The 13,121-nt window shown below is 45.3% G+C and overlaps 1 protein-coding gene across 2 annotated transcripts; it reads right to left on the reverse strand.

Moving 5' to 3' along the window:
* Window positions 1-360: 360 nt before the first annotated feature.
* On the reverse strand, window positions 361-11,632 carry UPK1B (uroplakin 1B). Of its 2 annotated transcripts, XM_057380829.1 has the most exons (9): window positions 11,524-11,632; window positions 7,852-7,907; window positions 6,840-6,927; window positions 6,109-6,309; window positions 4,530-4,604; window positions 3,640-3,750; window positions 3,183-3,362; window positions 2,299-2,382; window positions 361-1,688 (listed from the first exon to the last, which is right to left on the reverse strand). In XM_057380829.1, the coding sequence occupies exons 3-9, from the start codon at window positions 6,906-6,908 to the stop codon at window positions 1,638-1,640; spliced, it is 771 nt and encodes a 256-aa protein (XP_057236812.1). In that variant the 5' UTR covers window positions 6,909-6,927; window positions 7,852-7,907; window positions 11,524-11,632; the 3' UTR covers window positions 361-1,637. The 2 variants fall into 2 exon arrangements, with proteins under 2 accessions (XP_057236812.1, XP_057236814.1); XM_057380831.1 differs by lacking the exon at window positions 7,852-7,907.
* Window positions 11,633-13,121: the final 1,489 nt, after the last annotated feature.

The following is a 13,121-nucleotide window of genomic DNA, read 5'->3' on the forward strand; positions in this document are numbered from 1 at the left end:
TGAGAGTCCAGGATCTCCAAGATGGTCACCATGCCACTGAACCAGGGCAGTGGCTGATCCATGAGGATTGTCAGCTCGGGAGGCACATTCATGCAGAAAGCTCCATCTGTGTTTCAGGGATCCATTTCTTCCTCAAGCTGTTTGCCCTCATATCTGCTCCTTCTCTCCCCCAGCACTCTGGTAAGAAGCTATTTGGCTGCTGACTTTCTGTAGCACCCTGCATTCTGGTGCTTGAACATCTCTGTTACAGGATGTTAAAACCTGTCACTGCCCTGCCCCAGATGTCCCAAAGACAGACCTTTATTATTTACCCTTCCCAAAGACATAATCTTGAAAAAAAGAAAAAAAAAAATTCACTTCCACTTCTTTTTATTTAGTATTTTGGTGAATATACAAAAACAAAGAATCAAGACAGATGGCAAACACCAGGACCTGAATCAGTACATCTCTGGAAGAGGCTTCAACTTAAAACTCTCWGTAGAGGAGCACATTTCTCACAATACATTTAACCAATGAAGCATTCACTAGGAAAGACACCAGCTCAGTCTGGGCCAAAGTAAACAGCCTTTATTGAACTGAGTGAGAACTGCAAGAGCTGATGCAAGGACTGGGTTTGGTTCAGTTAGCTCCTTGCTGGCATTTTTCACAGGAGTTACTCAATGCCATTATTTGCCTTTTGTCCTACCTGATCCAGAGATGAGGAAGGGGAGTTGCACGGGGAACATGACCATATATACACAGGTAGCTGAAGCAAGAAGCACAATAAACTAGGAGAATGGGACAGCCACTGTTGCAAAGCCAACTACAGCACAGAACCTTTTGTATTCTRSACAAATTCTAGCCCGTAGATGTATGAAATCTTGTATGAAGTACATAACAGCTTTTTTGAAGGAGTTACTTGTTAGCAAGTGGAGCTTTTCCCGGACTGGCACTTGTGAAGGTAGGAGCACATGCAGTAGTTTCATCAGTGACAGGAGGTAGGCTTGCATTTAGGCAGCATATTGCTGAGGAGTGAGCTAGCCTTTTATTGGGCTTGAGTAGCAACAGACTTTTTATCTGTGATGTGTTTTTACCACTGACATGCTTAAATGCTCAGAGAATCTGTCTTATTTAAGGCAAGGGTGACAGAGAACAGCAAGAGAAGTTGAACAATAAAATATAATAGAGAGGTCTGCAGTCTTCTCCCTCGCAGCATCCGTCCTTATTGGTCACAGGAGGTTACAGTTTTGTCCACGTAGCCCTTGCTGGAGCATTATAATTTAAATTCAAACTGATTTTAGAGAGACATTTTTCTGGAGCAAGTGTACATGGACATTTTCTTTTCTGATGTCATCAGGGAAAAAATCAGATCCCTTTTATTCTTATCTTCTGCTCCAGGATTTCTTGCACGGTGAAAGAAGGATTGTGCCTCAGCCAGGAGGCATTAAGGCCGCAGAACAAGGGGCAAAGCAGGGACAAGACGATTCTTTCCTGCAGTCATCAGTTCTTTGTGTCAAGTTTTTGCAGGACCAAAAGTATATATGGGAGAGGTAGTGGGAAAACTTCAAATCCTCCATGGCCCAAGGAGAATGGAGCAGTAGACAAAAAAAAGGCATTTTCACACGGCTCTTCAGGACAGCACTGGGGACACCAGGCCTTCAGTATTCAATTTGACTCCAGTAGAACATGGTACCAAGGAGGACGAAGAACTGAAATGATAAAACTATGAAGTTTCTCTGCTCCCCATTTCCAAAGCTCCACTCCTCCCCCAGCCCCCTTTAGTCCTACTGGTAGGAGAGAGCAACAGRAATTCTTGAAAAGCAAAGCCTGTTCAAGCAGAGGAAGCTTAAAGTTTTTTTATCTGCACAGAAACTATACAGTAAAGAAAGATGTGCAGCCATAACTATTTGACTGTATCACTCAGCTCACTGGAGATTATCTCATGAACTCTGAGTATTTAATACACTCATACAAAATCTTTGAACTACAAACTGAATTATCTATAATGATCACTGCTTTGGTGATCCAATAACTTTCACAAAGAGGCTGTGTTTGCTGTGTTGTGCTGCTGACATGGCAGCAGGTCACAGCAGCCCATGGCAGGCTGGATGGCCACCTAGTTCCTCACCTCTGGTAGCCAGAATGGGGGGGAACTTGAAAAGGTGGCCATTAGTGGAGCAGGCTACAGGTGGATTTGTGATGAATGAATGACGATAATCCATGGACATTTTAAATGCGTCAGTCCTGTCATCCACCTCCACCCAAATGGGTGTGGAACAGCAAGAGAAGAGGAAATAAAAGCAAATATTGAGTACTTACAGTCCAGCAGAGGATGGCAAAGCCAAACCAGGCAACACCCCAGGCTTGYGTRTTCACTGGCCCAGAAATAGCGTCGTAACAGCCCTGAAAGACAATCGGGAATGACTCAACACCTGAGCTGAGCCTGCACTGCAAGGTGACAAGCAAATCCACCCCTGAGAGACACTAAGGTGCCATGGTGGAATGCTCCTCTCCTACTCTAATGTGGGTAGCTCAGAGGGCCTGAAAAAAACCAAAAATCCAGAGCTCCACTGCTTATTGACAACTGGGAGATAATCTGCTTCTGGCTCCAAATSCAAAGTAGACCCATCTCAGACACTTCAGAGACAACTTCCTGTGCCATCCAATTGACAAATACACTTAGATAACCAAACACAGCCGACACAGGATTGACCTCCAGAATCAAGAAGCTGCAGGCAAATTTGGAAGCTTGAATACCTTYTAGAAATGCAAGCCAGTGCAGAAGCTGCTGCTCATGAACCAGCAACCTCCTGAATAGGACACACTGGTCTATTGAAAAATTCTTCCTTGAGGAGGAGAACTGCTGGTTTTCTCACTTATATTGCATATGAGTGAGTGATATAGCTCATCTTTGGGCTAAGTTTGATTTAGCTACTGTCCATCTATATGTTAGAGATATCACTTCTTGCTGGAAGTGGTTTGGCTCCATCAGGAAAGTCTTTTCCTAAAAAAAATTCCTGTCCTGTGTTCAGCAACATGCCCAGGACTCTACAGGCATTTCCTCTCCTCCAGAAAGTTTTCAGACACCTGCAACTTACAGTGAATGAGAAAGGCTATTCACTGGTTCTTTCCCTTCCAGCAAGGCAGGAAAGGAACAATTTTGACCGACATATGTCAACTGGAGAAAGCAGAGATGATCTTACATTGCTGTTGTAGTAGCCAGGCACTCCAAGTTTGCAGCCATCGAGGTTGACAGGAAGCCCTTGTGCATCCAGGACGCAGCAYTTGCGTGGCCAGGGGTAGTCAGCATCGTTGTGTGTGAGGCGGAAAGCAGACGTGTAGTMCTGCCAGTCAGAGGGACCCTGCACCCCACAGCACTGCTTCTGCAGGGAGAGGGATGAGATGGGTCTTTGTGGGTCCAGGTCATGTGTCAGGACATTGTTTAGGCGTTAATCACAGATTTATGGGAGAGATTTTTGAAGTGCCTGCCTTTGACAGTCTGCCCTCTGATAATTGAGCTAAAGGRGGAGTGTGTCAGAACTTTCTTTAAGGTTCAAGGCAGATGTCATCCTCTTTATTATCCAGCAGCCCCAAGGWGGACTTGAAATTCCAGGCCTGAAGAGCATTTAGTAATTAGTGACTTTTCAGTGTTATTATTACCTGAAGCATGAGTTCATCCCATGTCTTTGTGACCTCATTTTCACTGTCATTGGCTGCCTCTGACTTCTGATATCTCTCCAGCATTTGCTTCAGGAGGACATTTTTAGTGACCTATAGAAGAAAAAAAACCCAACAGAAAAAAATGCAGAAACTATGTAAATAGATGGTCATATAAAGCAAATACAGGGTTACTTGGGTAGGGTTTGTTTTCTTGTTTCAGTGTCCAGCTGGAGAACTGGAATGTTACTTCTCTTCTGGTTTTACACACACAAGAGAAGAGAGAGCAGGATTTGAGGAGCAGGAGCAACAAAGATGAAGACCTCAAGCAGGCACTACCAGATGTAGATCACAAGAGATGTGCAGAAGCTATGGRTTTTATTTGGTATGTTGGAACCAAAGCACAAAAAATAATTTCCCTCCCCACAGTATCTCTAATAATCCATGTCATCTTTCCCTCACCAGTAACATTGCCTGGGGCAATGCTGAAAATTTGTCTTCTRTGTGTCTGAAAGATTAATCAGACGGTAGCTGAAAGACTAAACACTGTATTGATGAGTCAGCTAACCCACGCTATTATTTCCTTAGCTACAAGGTGGTAAACACTTYAAATTGTTAAAAATAACAAAACTATGTTAGAAAGAACAAAGTTATTTCCTTGATTAGAATAATGATGTTGGAAGTTTTCCTTGTGGAGTTGTCTTCAGCTCAGCAGCAGTCCTGTGCATTTACACTGTGTTATCACATTTACTATACTGAGCAGGATAGAATACCTATATATATATAGAATATTATATATTCTATATACAATAGAATATATACCCTAAACTGCATGCCCTAGAACTTGTGGTTCCCGGTGCAGTTAAAAGAATACAAGAGGAAAAATAACTCACAGAGTCTCGGTGAGTTGCTGCTGTGATGCAAGAAGCCATTTCAAATGCAAAAGTGATCAGCATCAGAATGATGTACTGTGGGAGARAGAACAGAGTTAGTTCTTGGAGAAACAGTTCAGCATTTTTTTCATGATTAAGCTGGAAGCCCTTCTTGATGCAAAGGTGGCCAGGCTATCGTATTCCCCTCCACCATCTCCGTGCCCTGAATGTTCATGTAGCCCTTCCCTGTGCTTGTTTCAATTTGCAATCTGCTTTCTTGAAGGGGAACGACTGGAATTGCTCTCCATCTCACAGAGAAGATTTCATCAGACCCTCACAGCATTAAGACTACACTGCCTCCATGGAAAATACGTTGTCCTTTTCTTTGTTGCATCTCACTGGCAACCTGTGTTTGTGTCATGTGTCCTCCTTGCACTTCCACTTGCCAGCATTAAGCYTTTCAGCAGGAAGCTGTTCACTCCTGGCAGGAGGGATTGTACTTTGAGGAAACAGAAGGTGCAGCTGAGGGTGTTGTTCARATSCCCCTCRTATTTCATCATCAGATTTCCTYAACACTCCTACATYGTGAGCAAAGATCCTTCACAAAARCAGATTCCAAGGGTCATTTCTCAYAGTCTATTTCACTATATTTTCCCTTTTCAGCATAATCCCTTTGACATTTTCATATTCCCTTCAGAGTTTTCATGTGTCTGTTCCTCCTCCCACATTTTATAGTGTTCTTTCCTGATTTAAAGTGTTTTTTCCTACTTAACCCAGCTTCTGCCCCTTGTACCCTCTCATATATACCCTAAACCAGAGTCTTGGGTGTCAGCCAAGGCCCCAAAATTCAGAGTTAAGGGAATTCTATTTCCTCAGCTGTTTGCTGGCATATTCCCTGGCCCCAAGAGTTCAGATTTCTGAATGCCTCTTGTCTACAACAGACACCCTGCAACCCCACAGTAATCCACGAGAGAGGTGATTCCAGAGTTTTTGTCTCTACCCTTCATTAGTGCAAGCAACAATTAGGTTTTGCTGTTGCCAAATTAAAGGACTGAGTAAGACATTGTACAGAGATTTGTCCCCATCTTGTCCTTGGCTTATCCAAAGCTCTGTCTCCACCCGTGTAATTTCTGCCTGCCTGCTGATGTCTTACCTTCTCCATTGCACCCATATTTGGTATTCTGACACTTATTAATGCCTTGTACAGAAGTAATGACTTATCAGCTCCTGAACTGAATAGTATATGACAGCTGAAAATCTGTAAGGGGTGGGGAGAAACAAGGATCTAAACCACATCCCAGCTACACGTGATTGCACAAGTGCTCCTGCATTGCTTCAGGGCAAGGTCAGGGGCAAGGCAGTCAAACCTCTGTGGCTATCTCCATGAATTCCCTCAGCCTGGTTCAGGAGCTCCTCATGCATGTGTCTTCACTGGGGTCACCTTCTGGGACACCACAGCCACGATCAAGAAGAACCTTTGTCTCCTGCTCAGTATAAAAGCTGTCTTTTCTCAGTGGTTGATTCCCAAGGTGACCACCGACACTAAGGCAGCATTTGTTCAGGCTGGCAGCAATAGGGAGGCAAACTTTGCTACACTCACCACTATCAGCAAGGTCCTGCTGGCCTTGATGACTCCAATGATACCAAGGATAGACAGAAAAAAGAGTGCAAGGCCGACAAAGATGCCAATCCAGGCAGCAGCCGAGATGTTGTTGTTTTCTGTGTCTTTCAGCAGAGGGTGGAGGTCGTGGGGGTTAGACACAAAGTAGATACACTCTGCTGTCAGGGCAATGCCACACATCTGAGAAGAACAATAAATCCATTAGATCAAGCTTCCCCAAAGAATTAGCAAAGACAGAAACAGGTGTAGACTGCTTTCCTTTCATTCAACTTCCTGCCAGATGGGAGCTACCCAACTCCTCCTCTGCCCAGCCCTACAATCTCTTGTGTTGGGACTTCAGAGAAGAATTGCAGGCAAATCTCACCTCACCTTCATCTGAGAGGTTAGACCTAGGACTAGTGGATCTTACGAAAGAATGAACAGAACTGTTCCATCACTACGTGAAGGGAGGTGGCTGGAAAAATGTTGGTCAGCTCCTGCTGACAGTTCTAAGGCTTTTCCCCTAGCACCCATCTTGTTATTGTGGATCAGCCCTTGCTGCCCCTTTCCCACCCAACTGATCATCTGGGACAGTTGCCCTTATCCTCTTCCCTCATGCTTTACTGGACTTTTTATGTGTGGACTTCACACGTGAAGAGGGAGAACTCTTGTTTTTAAGAAGTGTCCTACTGGTAGGAAGCCTCTGCCCATCCTTGTTCCACTTCACTTACCCCAATGATCACATTCCCAAAGACTAGCAGACCCCGCAAGATCTGTATGCAATCATCACTTTTTGCCATCTTTAATTCTTCAGGCAACCTAGAAAAAAAACAAACATAGTCTTCAATGAAACCACCAGTACAATATGCTTCTCTCAGAAGCACAAATTATCTGTGAGGAGAAAGACAGACAGTGTTTGCCATCCCTTGCTTTACAGTAGCTTCAGAGAAGAGACCTCCCCAGGTGTTAATCTGGCACCTCAAACCTTCCCTGATACTCGAGCCACAGAAGATTAGGACCACTTTGGGGGCAGCTGGTGTCTTCAGCTCCCTTTTGGGTAGGATTTTCATCATCACAACAGCACTCATGACAACCTCATGGTGTTGCATTTCCACATGGMCAGAAATACCAGCTACATCTGAATGGACAGGGCACCCTCATCTCATCCCAATTCCAAAGGAGCCAGCCTTCCTCCAGGACATGCTATCCTGGCCATTTTGACCMAGGTGCTGTGGCTGTATCCCACACACTCCTACAGCACAGAGCTTTCCTCAGGGTAGCCCCATCTCCCACCCATGATGGGAACGGGAGTGGAGTCCCCCAAGTCAGATGTGAGAGAGGAAGGGAAGGAGGGTGGCAGCAGCTCAGGTTGCAGCTGGCTCATGGGAGCCAGGCCAAGTAGMATTCCTACCAAATTCCTGAGAGTGCTATATCCTGCAGTCTGGAGTCAGGTGCTGTGCATCRAATTCATCCCCTTCCAGAGAGAGCAGCATAAAGGCACCAGTCAGAGGTGTGAGACCTCTTGGAGAAAGAAGCTCAGACACCAGTGCCCTCCAAGTTTTTCTTTCTAAGGGATAGAGCACATGTGTGCATGAAGAGGGAGAGGGGAAAAAAAAACTCCAACCCTTAGACAACTGAGACCAGTGGTTATGGAAAAATGAACCAAGAAAGAAAGGCTGAAATGAGCCCAGCTTGAGCAGACAGCAGGAAAAACTGCTTGAGCACCCTCTTCTGCCAGAGTACCTGCACTTGTGCCTCTCTTTTGCTGGGGTCACTGACTTCACGATTCTTCAAAGAAGCTGTTGAGAAACATGAGCAGACAAAGGTGTCAATGAAGGGGAGCTTTTTGAGGAATAGAGCATTGTGAGACCTCTCTAACAACATTACCTTCTGCCTCCTTGGCAGCTCCCCTTTTTGGGTTAGACAGGGTTTCCATCAGTGACAGATGAAAATCACTTCCTACCACTCTTTCTGCAGTGGTTTGAGGGTTAGGCATGCACAMATCTCCAGTGCTCTCACCATTATACCAGCAGAGTGCCTAAGCATTTTTGTATGATAGCACATGTAGGAATTTTTTAATAACATGGCCATTATTTTTAAGCTGAGAAGCCATTTTCAGTCCCAGCCAGGTGTTTAGAGGCCAGACCAACACTAATGAAACTGTACGGCTCTGCATATAAAAATGGCAGGCTCATGAGGTCAGCCTGAATCTCTGTCCCTGCCAAAATTCCCAACCAGCCAGTGTGTCCAGGGGGTCACACAAAACTGTCTTGCAGGTCAGATCTGGGTCTGGCCAATGTTCAGCCACATGTTCTATAATACATCACTGCACAGTGCCAAACCTAAGATGGCTCCTGGTCCTCCACCCATCCAAAAGCTGGAGACACCAGTGCCTGGCTCATGGACCTGTGTGCCACAGACTCCAGAGATGTCAAAAACCCCGTTAGTTATTGCCATCTGAGAAACATCACAAGCCAAGGAGCAGTTAAAAAAACAAGGAATTCTTTCTGGCTCGAATGCAGGCGCTTGAACTCTGACTCGTACATGGAAAAGTAGGTCTGCTCCAGTTGCCATGTGTAAACCAAGGTTGAGTGTGGGACAAACTGGCTTTCTCCTCCTCCTTCWCCAGAACCTGGCTCACTCCTGCCTCCCCTTGGGTAGGTATTATTGCAGTCACAATGGTTGCAGAAAACAGCCCATTCTCCCTGGGTGAGCTCATCTCCTGTGGGCTACTCTGGTTGTGAGGACCCGATCACCACCACAGGTATCAGCAGGGCAATGGTGAGTTACCAGACAGCCTAAGGTTCTCCAGTACCTTAACTAAGTTCAGCAGGTTTGCAGCACAGGGAGAAGCAGAGAAATCAGAAAGAGGAAAAGGGAAGGAAAAGCCTTTACTCTAGACCTTGGAATAAACACTATTGCCATATTTCTATTATGGTGGGCAGCCTTCCTCCCAGCCCCCAGAGACATAGCAGCCTCTGCTCACAGACACAAATGCTTTTGGAGGTAGAGGAGCCTTCTTCTTGGCTTGTTAAGATTAGTTTTATGACCCAAATGCAGTTTTCTTGGGCTTCAGGGAAACCCCTGAGGAAAGTGAATCTTCAGCTGCAAATGTTACCCAAAAGCTCCACGTAAGAAGGCAGTCAGGTCCTGGAATTTCAACCTTGACCTCAGCACATTCTGGGAACTTTGCAATTTAGGTCTGAGGTATTCAATGAGCAATACCACAGACTTTGCTCCATGCTCTAAGCAGCTTTGGAAAGGTGTCTGTTGCTCTCATTGTTCCAAAACCCCTATGTTCCTCTTGAGGCACGTTCTTCTTACTCTTCCTGACATATTGGTCACAATGAGTACAACTGGTTGCAACTTCTCCCTCTCCTCTCCCCTCACACCCCCAAAACACCCCTGGCACTCATAGGGGTTCAACTGAGCCTGCCAGAGCCCAGGAGAAGTGGTGGCCTTTCCTCCCCCTGGTGCCCCATAAGCTGCAGACAATCTGTTATTTCCATGCCCTCAAAGTTTTCTTGACCTCCCCTCCCTTCCTTTACTCTCAGTGGCTCTGTGAGACCCTCAGCACAGCTGTGGGAAGTGAAAAGGAAGCTCCTTTCTGCAAAGGCTGGGTTCTGCCCTTGTGTTTYAGGTGATAACCTCATTCAGGCTTTGAAAGGAAACACTTCTGCCAGCAATTCCTGAATGCAAGTGGGATTTGGGGTCTGCTGTGTACGCTTCACACACCTTGGGCTGGTCAATCTTTTGAAGCCTCCACACCTTATTTCCACAGGCTGGGGCAGGATTTCAGTGGCCTTACAGACTAATCCCCACTTCTTAGCCTTGCTCTGCTCCACCTCCAGTCAAAAAAGCCAATGGATACGAATTAATTTGGCATTGCCCAACATGGTACCAGGTGGCATTTTGATTGCCTTGTGACAAAGGGACAACGCAAAACATCCCTGTGCGCATCCCTTGCTTCCACACCCTTGGAACTTGGAGGTTTCTCAGCATGCTGGTGGGGTTGCAGGGGTTTCACATCACCCCTCGCCACCTCACAGGGCGTTACATTCTCATGCCCCGGTGCAAGGAGGCAGAGACAAAGGATGCATTTGTTTTATGACTCACGGGCACCGCATGCTTTGGTGAAGGGCTCCACTCGAGCGCAGCTGAGCAAACGCGGCCGCTCAAGGGCACAATCCTGCTCCCTGCCCTGGGCACCACACCCCTGCCCAAACCCCGAGAGGAGAGCATGTCTCTACAGGCAGCAGTGAGATGCCTGGGCTAGCCCTGGGGTGCTGATGGAGAGAAGTCACCCGGGTGGAACCGCTGCCGGAGCGGCCGTGCCAAGGCCGGTCCTGGTGCCATGGGAAGCCTCCATGAACCACAGACCTGCCCACACCCAGACCTTCTGTCTGCAGCAAGATAGAAACTTCTATTTATTTTTTTTTAATTGGTTAAAAACGAAAATTTAGCCCTTAAGGGGCTTCGAAACAAGGTATTTCCCAAGTGCTTGGGACACCTTCGGCATTGCCGTTTTTAAGCGGATGTAATTTAATACGTTAATGATGAATTGGTTGAACTGCACTGTAAGAAGCCAAATGTTTTACAAATGTCAGTTCATCGTTTGTTTACTTATTTTAAAGCAAACATCTCCAGTGGACACAAATCCCTGCACTCCTCCTGCCCCGCTGGACTTTTCTCATGTTCCACCTGCCCTGAAATGCAGACACCTCTGACAGAAAACTATTTGTGAGCTAGGAGTAAACCATCTTCAGAAATGGAAGAGATAGGCAGTTATTTTGTGCTACCAGGAGAGAAAAATAAAGCAAAAACAAAGCTCAGCATCAAGCAGGGGTCAGAGACTAATTAGGTTTCCTTTTGAAGGGATTGTTATGAAATGAAGCCTGTGTGAAGAGCGGAGTGGCTTGTAAATCATCATCAAGCATAATCACYTTGGAAATAGAGCTGGGAGGTAGGTTTTTCCTCTCTCCTCTATTAGTTCAGCACAGCCAAAACAGAAGGGATTTTTTTAACTTTCCTATTTTCACAAGTGAGGGATGAATTACAAGATTCATCTTTCAACAATTTTTGTACAACAATTTTTCCTTYTTCTTTKTTTTTYYCCTAACACTCAGATTTACAACAGATTTAATTTTCCATTCCCTCCTCCCCCGTCTTCAGGAGAAAAAATATGAAACAAATTAAAAGAGCCACAGAGAAGATGCAGCCTGAAGTAGGAAAAATGAAACACTTAATAATTCCCTGCAGTTAACCTTAACCAGGTACCAGACTCCCACATACCAAGCACARTCCAGGGACTAAAATAGAAAACATTAAACATAAGAGCTGTCTTTTCTCCTAATAGACACTTATGGTTCACATGCCTCATTAAGAGGAGGATGATGACCAAAGCAAGGCACTCACCCCTCTCTTCTCGTGATGCTTCCCAGTAGAAATCCCAACCCACCTGCAAAAGTTGAAAAATCCTCTTTCTCCCACCTCCGCTGCTCTTTAAAGAGCCCAGGTCGCTTGAGGAACGTGCTGTGTGATTGGTGGGGTGCCCATCACATGAGGAAAACTTTTTTTTTCTAGCCAAACCTGTTCCCCGGTCCTCCTGGGACCGGAGGGTGTCTCTGTGATTCTTAGATCATATCGGAATGCCGTTGTGCCGAAAACACAAAGCTTTAAAGAATTTCTATTATTATACTCACTAAAGGGTGGATGAGTGAGTCACTCATACGAGGTACTTGAACTTTAAAGAGGATGGGCAAGTTGGAAAGACGTAAATATACAAAGATTGCTGGATTGCTTTTTGAACGTAAGTAGAAGAAGAATGTACTGAATRGAAAAAGAAAGTAAATTAGTTTTAATGTTTTCATTTAATTATGTTGCATGAGAAAGACCCAGTGGTTTGGGTTGGATCCATTTTCTTTCTTTTTAGCTTGGGATTTTTTTGGAAACAAAAGTGTAAGTGTTGGCTGCTCTGCAAGATGCTGTGGATAATATGAAAAGAGGGAAGTGTATTCCCTTTCCTTGGGCACTCTGGATTTTTAACATATTCAGTCTTATTAAGACTGAGCTAAGTCAAGCACAGACACTTTAATTGGCCAGTGATGAACTGAGAAGAGCTAAGGCTGAGGAACACAGCAGAAAAGGAATGTCTCTCACCTTCCTCTCCCTCACTCCTTCCAGTACAAGCCTGCCAAAAGCCACAATTCATTTTACTGGAGCCTTGAACATGTCTCTGGCAAAAGCACAAGTGGTTGTGCTTGGTGTTCTTCCTCTGCTGGTGCAAAAACCAGCCAAATAAATAACGGGCTTGGGAAAGGTGATGGAAATTCCATGTCATTAGAGTCCTTCACAACAAAAACAGGTATGAAAATAACAGTGTATGTCCTACTGGTAGCCATCCTGACAAGTATTTTGTGCAAAATTAGTGAGAACTGCAGCAGTTCTAATGTCTTATGGATCCCTTTGGTACTTGTAGACAACTGAAAAGACATCCAGCTCTTCCATGAGATCCCTGTGACATTTGACCCTGAAGAAAAGACAGACTTTTGGCATTTCCAGCTCCATGAKGTATCACAGAGATAAGCAAAAGAAGACCCAGCCATTGCAGCCAGCCTGATTTAGTAGAAAGGGACAGGAAAGTAGTCCTTTGGGGTCTTCAAGCCTACAGATTTTCCAGACTTAAATGACTCAGACCTCCTTGCCCACTCTTTGTGTTCCTACAACATGTGAAGTCTATTTTGGTGCAGTTGCCACCCTATATTTTKGCAATGCTGGTGGGACCAGGTGTTTCACACCAGCTGGTGTGCTGRGCTCTAGGAAGGCAGGCTCCCATCATTGTTGTTGGACATTGAGAGCAGCTGTCAGGGGAAGAAATAATGCATCCATCTCCTGAACATCACAGCCTGGCTGATCTTGGGGCAGTGATTAGACAAAAGCCTGCCATGGTAAGGCACCCCATCACATCTCAGCTGGGAGGAGAAATGAGGCAGCACCTGTGGAAAGAGAAGAGA

Source organism: Malurus melanocephalus, unplaced genomic scaffold (assembly GCF_030028575.1).
Source record: "Malurus melanocephalus ecotype Western Australia unplaced genomic scaffold, MMel_1.1 scaffold_472, whole genome shotgun sequence".
NCBI classification, from domain to species: Eukaryota; Metazoa; Chordata; class Aves; order Passeriformes; family Maluridae; genus Malurus; species Malurus melanocephalus.